This window comes from Rana temporaria, chromosome 3 (genome assembly GCF_905171775.1).
Source record: "Rana temporaria chromosome 3, aRanTem1.1, whole genome shotgun sequence".
Taxonomy (NCBI): Eukaryota; Metazoa; Chordata; class Amphibia; order Anura; family Ranidae; genus Rana; species Rana temporaria.
In genome coordinates this window covers 358,572,092-358,585,797 of record NC_053491.1, presented here as the reverse complement: position 1 = coordinate 358,585,797, position 13,706 = coordinate 358,572,092, and the positions used below count along the sequence as shown (strand labels likewise).

General features: G+C 50.7%; 1 protein-coding gene across 1 annotated transcript in view; it reads left to right on the top strand.

The window, feature by feature from the left end:
- The first annotated feature begins 8,197 nt into the window (after positions 1-8,197).
- FKBP4 (FKBP prolyl isomerase 4) overlaps positions 8,198-13,706 on the top strand; it is a 46,520-nt gene continuing 41,011 nt past the window's right edge. Inside the window, exon 1 of the mRNA XM_040345243.1 lies at positions 8,198-8,664. Within this exon, the coding sequence (XP_040201177.1) occupies positions 8,569-8,664 (96 nt within the window). The 5' untranslated portion in view covers positions 8,198-8,568. The remainder of the gene's footprint in view (positions 8,665-13,706) is intronic.

Genomic DNA, 13,706 nt, shown 5'->3' with positions numbered 1-13,706 from the left:
GGAGCCAAGTCAGGATAGCTGCATATGCTCAGAGGAGGAGTGGCAAGCGTTGCTATTACAGAGTATGGGCGCCCAGGGGTGTTCCCAAAACATCTGGTGGGAATTTTTAAAAACTGGGGACTTTTAAATAAAAGCAATAATAATAATAAACGCACATATTTTTTTCAGGAGGAAAAATGTACATTGATTATTTTTTCACATGAACCTGCAAAGCACTGCAGTTGACCGCAGCGCTAGGGACTTGAAGCCCAGCGAAGAACCAGCCTGGGTGATGATGGCACTGTATCCTTGGACAGGTGAGTGTCTGTATATTAAATGTCAGCAGCTACAGTTTTTGCAGAACTGACTCAAGCTTCTCTTTAAAGCTCCACCAAGAAGGGAAGCTCCATTTTAAGGCCTCCTCCTCCCTTTCACAAATAGCACTTTATTTGGGGGAGCGCAAAATGCTTTAGATCACCTATGTGATCCAAGGGGAAGTTCACTATACCCCCCCCCCCCCCCCCCGCGGTCTTCTGGAACCCATCACAAATCCCAGAAGACTGCGGGACCATTCACAATGTGCAGCGCGGCTCGTGCATTCACAGTGGGTACCCGGTTGTGAAGCAGGTGTGCCCGACGTTAAGATGCCAGGGATCGTGGACGGGTTTAGAAAAAAGGGCTCGCTGGATCCCGGGACAGTTACGAGTCCGTTTATTTATAGTCAGCAGCTACAGTTTTTGTAGCTGCTGACTTTGAATTTTTACCAAAATTATTGGAGCTCCTCTAGCTGATGCAGAGGTGCAAAACCCCTGTTCAATAACTAGCAGCCTGTTATATTATCTGATCTGTTAGGGTTCTTTTTTGTGTGTTTTTTTTTTTTTCTGTGCAAACCTTTCTTCCATTTCTGCTTGGCTCCATTATCTGTCTTTCTATATGCTGCCTGTTCTCTGTTAGGCCCCTTTCACACAAGGCAGACTCCATTGTGATCAGCAGGGGATCTGTCTGCTGATCAGAGCAGGCAGATAACAGGTCAGTGTCCGCTCAGTTGTTGCAGATTGAATACGGACAGATCTCTATAAGTGGCCGGGTGTAAACGGACTCTGCTGTCCTTTTACCTCCGACTGCCCTCCTGTTCAACCTGAACGGAGGAGGATAGATTCCCTTTTGTTTTGTTTTTTGCGTACCAGATCAAGGTTAGGCAGGTGTAAATGGACACATGCTCGTTTACACCCACCGGTCCATAGGGATTAAGGATGAGCTCCGGCGCGTTCGAATAGTACACTTGCAGAGCCCGCCAGGAAGTGTGCCCGGCGCTGCGCTAATCACAGCCAGGGAGACATTGTCCCGATGCTCGGCTGCAGAGATCGGGAAATGTCTCCCTGGCTGTGATTAGCGCAGCGCCGTGCACACTTCCTGGCGGGCTCTACAAGTGTACCATGCGAACACGCCGGAGCTCATCCTTAATAGGGATGAATAGAGAAGCACTGAAACCACAAGAGGAGAACTAGGGAGCCTCTCTCTATATAAATAAAAGTGTGGGTTTCTGATCGTCATTCATGTCTGTGAAGGATATGCTTCAGTTAATTCTCCCTGCTAGTAATGCTGTGTATGAAAGGGTAATTGATCTAGTGTGTTGTGTGAAGAAGCCCTGTGTTTACTGTGATTAGAAGGGGCTCATGTTAATTATTCTGATTGCTTCATTGTGGTAATTACCTCTTCTATATGCGGGGCCAAGCTGTCTAGATAACGTATTCTGTTACAACTAGTAATTACCTTCACTGATGTCATTATCTAAAGAAATGTGTCTTCAGAGTCGGCGCCGAAGTGTCTGCCTATAATCTGTATAGGAGCCCCCACTGTGTGTGGAAAGGGGGTGGAGATTTCATTGTTCTTTGATTGAGGATTTAGCTTGTAAACTGCATATATACCTAGCAGCATGCTGCCATTAAAGTGTCTTGTCCCAGCAGTAAGCTTGGCTCATGTGTGGCTTATTGGGCGATTCCAGGAATATTCCTCCTCATGGAATATTGGGTGATTTTCTTTATGGGAGAAGGGAATGTTTGACGGGGATATCATTCTACTACCGTCACAATGTCCGGCTGGGGAAGAAGCCCCTAGGGCAGCCTTTTGGTACACTCAATAAGGAGGAGATCGAGATCAAGATTACCAGCTTTTATCATTCTAGAAGGCTCTCACATAATGGAAGTAAGTGGAGTTCTTCAAACAGACCATCAAGATCTTGCCAGGTGTCCACCTAGTCAGGTGGAATGAGTACTGTATGTTGGGTATACAACACAGGGCAATAAGGAATCATTGGAGGTGGGTATCTATGTACATCCATCACACAGTAGCAGAAAGTATGAAGTTATGTTACCTGGACCCCATCTATAGAGGGTTGACTGTGATCGGATGGTAGTCATTCCTCAACTTCAGTGGCTCCTCCTGGAAAAAGGAGCACATTCAACAGAATTCGTTCAAGTTTCACCATTAGTGGGCAGGTAAGACATCAGGGGTCTAAAAGACCCCTAATCTTTCATTAAAGAGACACTGTCACCAAAAAAAGCATAACATTGGGGAGTTGTTAGTTTATTCATGGTTATCTCTAAACTAGTGACCTTTAGGCTGCATTCACACCTAGGCGTATATACGCCTGAAGCGCGACGCCGCAGCCGCCCCTAATACGCTGGAGGGGTGATTTTACATGGTCGGCTATGGAGATGGTTCACATCTCCACGCCGAACGCCGAGACGCCTGAAGCTCAAAAGAAGTCCCGGACCCTTTTTTTCGGGCGGCTTCGGCGTTCGGGCATAGCCGACCATGTAAAAAATCACCCCTCCAGCAAAAAACAACGTCGCGTTTTGTCGCCGCAAATCGGGGGACAAAACGCCTATTTCATGTCGCCGCAATACGCGGCAGATCACCTACGCTGAGGTGTGAATGGAGCCTTAAGGGGCTTTTAATACGCTGCCTATGGAAAATATAGGGTTGCCGAAGTTTGTCACCATTTCATGGGCGTACACACTTTTAAGGATTAACATGCTTGGTATCTATTTACTCAGCACAACCTCACCTTTTTATATTTTTATTTAAATTATTTTTATACATTCTTTAACATTTCCTTTACAGAACCAACAATCATGCAATCCAACCTCTCTTTACAATTACAGTCAATTGTCAATATAATTGTATATTACTAAAAATAGGTAGTATATTGCATTTGTGTATACTAAAATGTAACTATAGTTTATTTTTTTACTTCTCAGCAGGGATGAGCTTTGTATTCAAGTAGAGAAAAAAATTACTGCTAGGAGGCAGTAATAGGGCGGACTTTAAAGGCAAGACGGGAACAAAGGATATATAATTTTAATTACAAAAAGTACAATAAGATGCATAAAAACCATATAAAGTATGCAATAGGTTTGAAAATATCCTCTCGTCTACGCGTTTCGTCTTTTGGCTTCCTCAGGACGAGGTAGGAGAATTTTGGCAGTAGGACATTAAATATTTCATTTATCGAAATGGTCGCCAGCATTCCGTGCACCAAAGATGCTTGTGATCGCAGGTGTACCGTCAATCATTTATGCGTAGTTTATGGAAAAAACTTGTAGTACCAAGCATAGGGGGATTCCTCTAAGTGGCGTCGGAATCTAATGAGATGCGTTTAAAGGAAGTAAATCTAGCTAATAGCCAAAGCATCAAAAAACCGGGACCAAAGAACGAGGGACAAAGCCAAGTGGGAGTTGCATCCAAACAGGGCAGCCAAGATACACCGTTTAGTAATGGGTAACCAGAGGGTTAAAACCTTGCGGAAGAAAAGATGTCGCGCGTCCCAGGGGATAGCCTGTGCTTGTACTGCCTGTGTCCTCTGCAGTGTGCACCTAAAGCTACGTGGTGTGTACTGCCATTGTCCTCTGCAGTGTGAGGAGGAGATGGGGTATGTGGGGAGGGATGGGGGTTGTAGGTGAGGAGAAGAGGGGGTGTCTGAATGGGGGGTAGGTGAGAAGAGGGGGTGTCTGGGAGGGGTAGGTGAGAAGAGGGGTGTCTGGGGGGTTGTAGGTGAGAAGAGGGGGTGTCTGGGGGTGGTAGGTGAGAAGAGGGGGGGGTTGTAGGTGAGGAGAAGAGGGGGTGTCTATGGGTGGTAGGTGAGAAGAGGGGGATGGGGGTTGTAGGTGAGGAGAAGAGGGGGTGTCTGGGGGTGGTAGGTGAGAAGAGGGGGGTGGAGGTTGTAGGTGAGGAGAAGAGGGGGGGGTGGTAGGTGAGAAGAGGGGGGTGGGGGTTGTAGGTGAGGAGAAGAGGGGGTGTCTGGGGGTGGTAGGTGAGAAGAGGGGGGGTGGTAGGTGAGAAGAGGGGGGTGGGGGTTGTAGGTGAGGAGAAGAGGGCAGGGCTTTTTTTCAGGGGGAACTCAGTTCCACCACCTCTGGCTCAGACCCTTTGGTGCCTGCTCACCACAATCACTTGTAAACACAGAAGTCTGGTTTCTGTGTTTACAAATGACAGCTCTGCACTGTGTGTAACCCCCTGAACTCTGCACTCTGTATGTAGTGCAAACCTCGTATTTAATGCCCCTTTATAACCCTTCTACTGTTTGTGAAATCTAAACGAGGTCATGGTTGAGTTCCTGCACCTATTTTCTGAGAAAAAAGCTCTGGAAGAGGGGGTGTCTGGGGGTGGTAGGTGAGAAGAGGGGGGTGGGGGTTGTAGGTGAGAAGAGGGGGTGTCTGGGGGTGGTAGGTGCGAAGAGGGGGGGGGTTGTAGGTGAGGAGAAGAGGGATTGTCTGGGGGTGGTAGGTGAGAAGAGGGGGTGGGGTTTGTAGGTGAGGAGAAGAGGGGGTGTCTGGGGGTGGTAGGTGAGAAGAGGGAGTGTCTGGGGGTGGTAGGTGAGAAGAGGGGGGTGGGGGTTGTAGAGGCGAAGAGGGGGTGTCTGGGGGTGGTAGGTGAGAAGAGGGGGTGTCTGGGGGTGGTAGGTGAGAAGAGGGAGTGTCTGGGGGTGGTAGGTGAGAAGAGGGGGGTGGGGGTTGTAGAGGCGAAGAGGGGGTGTCTGGGGGTGGTAGGTGAGAAGAGGGGGTGGGGTTTGTAGGAGAGTTGAAGAGGGGGTGTCTGGGGGTGGTAGGTGAGAAGAGGGGGGTGGGGGTTGTAGAGGAGAAGAGGGGGTGTCTGGGGGTGGTAGGTGAGAAGAGGGGGGGGGGGGGGTTTGTAGGTGAGTTGAAGAGGGGGTGTTTGGGGGTGGTAGGTGAGAAGAGGTAGGGGGGTTGTAGGTGAGAAGAGGGGGTGTCTGGGGGTGGTAGGTGAGAAGAGGGGGGTAGGGGTTGTAGGTGAGGAGAAGAGGGGGTGTCTGGGGGTGGTAGGTGAGAATAGGGGGTGGGGGTTGTAGGTGAGCAGAAGAGAGGGTGTCTGGGGGTGGTAGGTGAGAAGAGGGGGGGGGGTTGTAGGTGAGGAGAAGAGGGGGTGTCTGGGGGTGGTAGGTGAGAAGTGGGGGGGGGGGGTTGTAGGTGAGAAGAGGGGGTGTCTGGGGGTGGTAGGTGAGAAAAGGGGGGGTTGTAGGTGAGGAGAAGAGGGGGTGTCTGGGGGTGGTAGGTGAGAAGAGGGGGGGGGGGTTGTAGGTGAGGAGAAGAGGGGGTGTCTGGGGGTGGTAGGTGAGAAGAGGGGGGGGGGTTGTAGGTGAGAAGAGGGGGTGTCTGGGGGTGGTAGGTGAGAAGAGGGGGGGGGGTTGTAGGTGAGGAGAAGAGGGGGTGTCTGGGGGTGGTAGGTGAGAAGAGGGGGGTTGTAGGTGAGGAGAAGAGGGGGTGGTAGGTGAGAAGAGGGGGGGTTGTAGGTGAGAAGAGGGGGTGTCTGGGGGTGGTAGGTGAGAAGAGGGGGGGGGTTGTAGGTGAGGAGAAGAGGGGGTGGTAGGTGAGAAGAGGGAGTGTCTGGGGTTGTAGGTGAGGAGAAGAGGGGGTGTCTGGGGGTGGTAGGTGAGAAGAGGGGGGGGTTGTAGGTGAGGAGAAGAGGGGGTGTCTGGGGGTGGTAGGTGAGAAGAGGGGGGTTGTAGGTGAGGAGAAGAGGGGGTGGTAGGTGAGAAGAGGGGGGGTTGTAGGTGAGAAGAGGGGGTGTCTGGGGGTGGTAGGTGAGAAGAGGGGGGGGGGTTGTAGGTGAGGAGAAGAGGGGGTGGTAGGTGAGAAGAGGGAGTGTCTGGGGGTTGTAGGTGAGGAGAAGAGGGGGTGTCTGGGGGTGGTAGGTGAGAAGAGGGGGGTAGGGGTTGTAGGTGAGGAGAAGAGGGGGTGTCTGGGGGTGGTAGGTGAGAAGAGGGGGGTGGGGGTTGTAGGTGAGGAGAAGAGGGGGTGTCTGGGAGGGGTAGGTGAGGAGAGGGGTGTCTGGGGGGGGTAGGTGAGAAGAGGGGTGTCTGGGGGGGTGGGGGTTGTAGGTGAGAAGAAGAGGGGGTGTATGGGGGTGGTAGGTGAGAAGAGGGGGGTAGGGGGTTGTAGGTGAGGAGAAGAGGGGGTGTCTGGGGGTGGTAGGTGAGAAGAGGGGGGTGGGGGTTGTAGGTGAGGAGAAGAGGGGGTGTCTGGGAGGGGTAGGTGAGGAGAGGGGTGTCTGGGGGGGGTAGGTGAGAAGAGGGGTGTCTGGGGGGGTGGGGGTTGTAGGTGAGAAGAAGAGGGGGTGTATGGGGGTGGTAGGTGAGAAGAGGGGGGTAGGGGTTGTAGGTGAGGAGAAGAGGGGGTGTCTGGGGGTGGTAGGTGAGAAGAGGGGGGTAGGGGTTGTAGGTGAGGAGAAGAGGGGGTGTCTGGGGGTGGTAGGTGAGAAGAGGGGGGTTGTAGGTGAGGAGAAGAGGGGGTGGTAGGTGAGAAGAGGGGGGGTTGTAGGTGAGAAGAGGGGGTGTCTGGGGGTGGTAGGTGAGAAGAGGGGGGGGTTGTAGGTGAGGAGAAGAGGGGGTGGTAGGTGAGAAGAGGGAGTGTCTGGGGGTTGTAGGTGAGGAGAAGAGGGGGTGTCTGGGGGTGGTAGGTGAGAAGAGGGGGGTAGGGGTTGTAGGTGAGGAGAAGAGGGGGTGTCTGGGGGTGGTAGGTGAGAAGAGGGGGGTGGGGGTTGTAGGTGAGGAGAAGAGGGGGTGTCTGGGAGGGGTAGGTGAGGAGAGGGGTGTCTGGGGGGGGTAGGTGAGAAGAGGGGTGTCTGGGGGGGTGGGGGTTGTAGGTGAGAAGAAGAGGGGGTGTATGGGGGTGGTAGGTGAGAAGAGGGGGGTAGGGGTTGTAGGTGAGGAGAAGAGGGGGTGTCTGGGGGTGGTAGGTGAGAAGAGGGGGGTGGGGGTTGTAGGTGAGGAGAAGAGGGGGTGTCTGGGAGGGGTAGGTGAGGAGAGGGGTGTCTGGGGGGGGGGGGGGTAGGTGAGAAGAGGGGTGTCTGGGGGGGTGGGGGTTGTAGGTGAGAAGAAGAGGGGGTGTATGGGGGTGGTAGGTGAGAAGAGGGGGGTAGGGGTTGTAGGTGAGGAGAAGAGGGGGTGTCTGGGGGTGGTAGGTGAGAAGAGGGGGGTGGGGGTTGTAGGTGAGGAGAAGAGGGGGTGTCTGGGGGGGGTAGGTGAGGAGAGGGGTGTCTGGGGGGGGTAGGTGAGAAGAGGGGTGTCTGGGGGGGTGGGGGTTGTAGGTGAGAAGAAGAGGGGGTGTATGGGGGTGGTAGGTGAGAAGAGGGGGGTAGGGGGTTGTAGGTGAGGAGAAGAGGGGGTGTCTGGGGGTGGTAGGTGAGAAGAGGGGGGTGGGGGTTGTAGGTGAGGAGAAGAGGGGGTGTCTGGGAGGGGTAGGTGAGGAGAGGGGTGTCTGGGGGGGGTAGGTGAGAAGAGGGGTGTCTGGGGGGGTGGGGGTTGTAGGTGAGAAGAAGAGGGGGTGTATGGGGGTGGTAGGTGAGAAGAGGGGGGTAGGGGTTGTAGGTGAGGAGAAGAGGGGGTGTCTGGGGGTGGTAGGTGAGAAGAGGGAGTGTCTGGGGGTTAGGAAGAAAAGGGGGGTGAGGAGGAGAGTATACTCCTCCGGTACTCAGTATATGGAAGCAGGGCACTGTATTTATATGGAGAAAGGGGTTTGGTATGTTCCAATCAGTAGCTATGCTCTGTGTATCGCTGTCAGTGTCTGTCGAGCTGTACTGAGCTCCACCCCTTCTAACATCTTCCCATTGTTGATGTTTAGATTACAGGGTGACTCCTCTTCGTATTAGAAACTTCTAGTATCTCCAGGAAGTTTCCTCCTCCCAGTGCTGACAAGTGGAGGGGGTGGGGCTCAGAGCTGGCAGAGCCTCTCCGGCCTACAGAACTCCCAGACAGATCTGAGCATGGACAACACTGTACAGCATGCTGCAGCCTGACCTGCTCTGCTGACACACTGCTGCACCCACAAAGCTGGGAGACATCTTCACCCACACATCCAGAGCGGAGATCTTGCTGCACCCACAGAGCCAGAGCTGGGAGAGATCTGCACCCAGAGATCCACAGCTGAGACCCTGCTGCCCCCAGAAATCCTGACCCTCCAGCACCCAGATCTAGAAGACAGTTGCATTTACAGATCTTACTTCACCTGGAGAACCCCCTGAGAGTACTGGCATTTATCAGCAGCTCAGACTAACCTGTAGGAGATCACAATGACAGCGGAGGAGATGAAGACAGAACAGGGACCCCAGGAGATCTCCATGGATGGGATAGACATCAGCCCAAAGGGAGATCATGGTGTGCTGAAGGTAAAGCAGTGACTGACCCCTGTCTTGTGTGTGATTGCATGCACTGTGCTGGAGCATGATCTGCAAAGTGCATTGAGGCAGATTTAAAAAAAAAAGGGGGTACTTTTGTGAGGTCCAGTACTCAAGCAGTTTTTATAAATGGGTTTAACATTTTATTTTTTATTATTGCAGCTGATGTGTTTGCTGTATGGATTGTAATGGCTGCACAGTAGGGTGTGTGGCCTGGTATGGAAACTGCATGAAATGTTGGTAAAGATCAGATATTGCAAGGTACAATAATCCACCCGGTATGAAACCTGTACGCGGGGCCCCTTGTGCAAAGGGCCAGTAGTTATTCCTAGGGCTGGAACAGGTACGTGTGGCCATGTTACACTATTGGAAAGTTTTATTTTTTTATCTTATTTATCAATAGATATTTTTTTTTTCTTAATTTTTTTTTACATTCTCAACCACGGAGAAGTTGACATGTCCTGAATGATATTTGCCCATATCTCGCCCGCAGCATGATGCCTCATTCACACCTATGCATTTTTAGTGCATTTTGCAGATTTGCACTACAGAATGTGTACTGTAGTGCAAATCTGCAAAATGCACTAAAAAATGCATAGCTGTGAATCCAACCTGACTGCACATGTGAAATTCTGAGAACCCCCTCGTGCACAGAAAGTTGGTCACAGGACCAGAAAGAGAAGCGCAGTGGGATCTTTGCACATGCCAACCTGGCCGAGACCCAAGTTGGGTCGGAGCATTTGTAGGATATTGGTCCAAGATGGTGCCACCAGAGCAGAGTGGGGTTGAAGAACTTTGAGATGGAAGGAGGACAACGCTGAACTCCATGGACTTGAAAGTAATTTTATTTATTTTATTTATTTACACACAGGTTCATGTACCCCATGGCGTGCAGAGCCAGCTGCAGATCAGGCATCTGGGTGGATCCCAACAATATGGTAGGGATCCTTCCAGAGCCTGGAGTGGCTCTGTGACACAAGAGCACTCCTGGGACTCAGAAGAGAAGTATTGCTAGAAAATCTTCGTCCATACCTCTTTTAAAGACTAGCAGGCATGGAAACTGGACACAATGAAGACTGATGTCTGATACACCATACCTGACCCATGTACCCCCAAAATATATATGTTGATCAGTATGATTCATATGTTTGGCATTCCTAGTGTACAGTAATGTGGAAAAAATTGCATAGATCATCTTCTTCTTTCTTAAAGTATTTCTTCCACATCTATGACTTATTAGAGGTGGGTTTGCCCAAGGCCTCCATAAAGATGATCGGGTCTGCATATGGGTCAGCTATGCTTTGGTTGAGCGATGAAAACTAGTAGAGGTCGACCGATATATCGGCAGGCCGATATTTGGCCGTTTTGGCGAAATCGGCATCGGCCGTTTTTTATCCAAATCGGGACGATATTTTACAATTCCCGCTAGCGATGCCACGGCTCCGGAGCCGCGGCCTTTCCTGATGCTGTGACCGCGGCGGCAATCCGCGGATTGCCGCCGCGGTCACGGCATCAGGAAAGACCGCGACTTCGGCCTAGCTCCGGAGCCGCAGCCAACTTGGTACACCCAGCGCGGCGTCCCTCCTCTGTTAACGCCCACAGAGGAGGTGGGGCCCGCGCTTGTGGGACACACACCGCTCTGGTGTCTGTACTACGGGGGGCAGGGGGGGGTGTCTATACTGGAGGGAGAGGGGGTCTGTACTGAGGGGGGGGTGACACCATTTTTTTGGACCAGTGCCACCTGCCAGTGCCACTTGCCATCTGCCAGTAACCATACCAGTGCCACCATCCAGTGCCATCCGCCAATGCCACCTACTAGTGCCACCATCCAGTGCCAATTAGTGCCACCTTCCATCAGTGCCAATGTCACCTGCCAATACCAGTGCCACCATCTAGTGTCAATTAGTGCCACCTTCCATCAGTGCCATGCGCCAATGCCACCTGCCAGTGCCACCATCCAGTGCCAATTAGTGCCACCTTCCATCCAGTGCCATCCGCCAATGCCACCTGCCAGTGCCAATACCAGTGGCACCATCCAGTGCCAGTAAGTGCCACCTTCCATCCAGTGCCACCTACCAGTGCCAACTAAAGCCATAAGTGCCACCTGCCAATGCCAACCAGTGCTAACTATTGCCACCCAGTGCCACCTGCCAGTGCCATCTGCCAATCAGTGCCACCTGCTAGTACCATCTTTCAGTGCCATCCAGTGCAACCTGCCAGTGCCAATAAGTGCCTTCTGCTAGTGCCATCTTCCTTCCAGTGCCAATTAGTGCCATCCAGTGCCACGAGCCAGTGCCACCAATAAAAAAAAAAAAATCGGCCGCAAAAATCGGCATCATATATCGGCCATCGGCCGCCCAGATTTTTAAATTTTCGGTATCGGCCAGAGAAAAACCCATATCGGTCTACCTCTAAAAACTAGTATGCTCCCACTTAGAGTGAGCAGCAATAAATGTTGGACTGTGTAGTTCAGTAGCTGGAGAGAAACTGATTTGCCCAACCAGAGCCTATATCCTTCTATAAAATTCTGCAGAGGTACAAAACGTCAGGGAAAAAAAAGTTTATAGCGACAGTCTGGTAGCTTGTTGGTTAGCCTTGTACGTCATCCCTCTGTTTTCTGGGGTTTCTTCCGGGTCTTCAAGTTTTGTCCCTCATTCTGTCATGTACTGGTAAGGTAATGGTTTTAACCAGAGTGAGCCTATCATGGGTATGACTGTGGTGAGGTCTTTACATTGGGTTATGACTGTGACAGGATCATTAGACTGTAAGCTCCTGCATTTTATCTTGGTGCCACCACTGCATGAGTCTATACAGCAGGTCACCAAGCAGTTTACCTGTATGAGAAGACTCAGATGGAAGCGACCATTGTCGGAGTTCTGGACCACACATTATTTTAGAGGCTGCAGAGTTGAAACGTTCAAGGGCATCGTTGCCCTGAAGTTGGTGTGCCACCCAGGAGACAGAGGGTGGCAGCTGAGGCTTCTTGTCACTTTGTGACAGATTCTCTTTAAGCCAATCTATAAGCTCCTTCTGACACACTAAAAATCATGGTGTCGTAACGGGCCATAAAATCAGCAAATGGGCCTTTTTTTAATGTTTTAATGCTGCATTTTCTAGTAGTGGGTATGCCCCAGGCCACATGTACACTGGGCATTTTATGCCCTGTCCATCCAATCCCAGAGGCACAGGTACAGGGCCCAGCCATACTCCTGCAGCTTGTCAAAATCTAGCACATGCTGACATACAATGAGACTGGACACTGTACCAAGTGGCACACGACGTGTTTAGTGCCCTATGCCTCTTCGCCTCAGCCAATCGGAGGAAGCTTTGTATTCATTCAGATAATACAAAGCTGCATATGAATGGCTGCGTGCTGCTCAGCCCCACTCCATTTTGTTCTGGGTGTGTAACGGGATGTTAATGTTCCACAGCAGAATGTATCAGTTTACATGGATGAAACAAACCACTTAGGCCTCATTTCCACTGGCGTTTTTACAGCCACGTTTCTGAGCGTTTTTTACAGCTTAAAAACGCCTGTCCATGTTATTCTATGGCTTCATTCCCACATAGGCGTTTTTGAGCTGCAAGTGGCATAGACGTTTTTGAGCTGTAAAAAAAACGCGGGACCAGGGCGTTCTGAAGCTCCAGAGTAGAGCTGTAAAAATGCCAGACGTTAAAAACGCTCAAAAACGCGACCGCGGCATTTTTAAAGCTGCAGCTCACAAAAAAAAAAAGCCTTAAAGTGGAGGTTCACCCGGAAATGTTAATTTTTAGCATTAGATTGAGGCTCATTTTGTCAAGGGGAATCGGGTAGTTTTTTTAAAAACTAAGCAGTACTTACCGTTTTAGAGAGCGATCTTCTCCGCCGCTTCCGGGTATGGGCTGCGGCACTGGGCGTTCCTATTTGATTGACAGGCTTCCGACGGTCGCATCTATCGCGTAACGATTTTCCGAAAGTAGCCGGACGTCGGTGCGCAGGCGCCGTATAGAGCCACACCGACGTTCGGCTACTCGTGCCTCGATGTATGCAACCGTCGGAAGCCTGTCAATCAAATAGGAACGCCCAGTCCCGCAGCCCATACCCGGATGCGGCGGAGAAGATCGCTCTCTAAAACGGTAAGTACTGCTTCGTTTTTAAAAAAAACTACCCGATTCCCCTTGACAAAATGAGCATGAATCTAATGTTACATTTTTTTTTTCCGGGTGAACTCCCGCTTTAACACTGGTAGGGATAATTTAAAATGATCAGCTTTTATTTAGTCGTGCAAAACTGTTTGCTGTAACTGATTATGAAGTGTAAGCTGGAGTTTGTTTTCAATTTGTTAGTGTATTTAAATCTGCTAAAATATTTACCACTGTCCTCCTCCTGTCCACTGTGCCTCCTGTTCTCATTCATCCAGAGTTGTGTCTCACTAATACAGGAAGTGTGTTATTGGCCAGATCACCAGGTAAAAACAAAGCAAAGAAAACAAATGCAGCCATCCATATCTAATGCTTGGTAAGCTGCTAAATAAACCATTTTGGGTTTAAAGCGGACCTTCAGTAATTTCTTCATCTTTCCATCTATTAAATCATCTGCCCTTGTTTTACCTTTGGATAGTAAAACTTTTTTTTTCTCTGCAAGTAAATACCTTATACAGCCCACTTCCTGTTTCCTGTATGGTCTTATGGCTCAGTTCACACTGCAGCCAATGTGGGAACCCTGCGAATCCACTACAGGTTCCCACATCACATTTCTCTCGGCAGCATTGAAAAATGCTGGGAGTGTCAATTAAAAGTTGATGACACCCACAAATCAGTTCACATATCGCAGTGCGAACTGAAAATTCGGACAGGAATCAGATAGCATGGGTGTGAATGAAATTGGATTCTGCTGCGGACCAAAAAAGGGTCCTGAGCGAGTTTGGTCCGAATGCGATGCAAATTCAGCCATTCTATCCGTATGGCTCAAATCTCATCGCACAGAGAGCACATGTGATTTGCACTGCGGTGCGAATTGCATCTGATGTCGGACGTAGCACTAGTCCTATGAC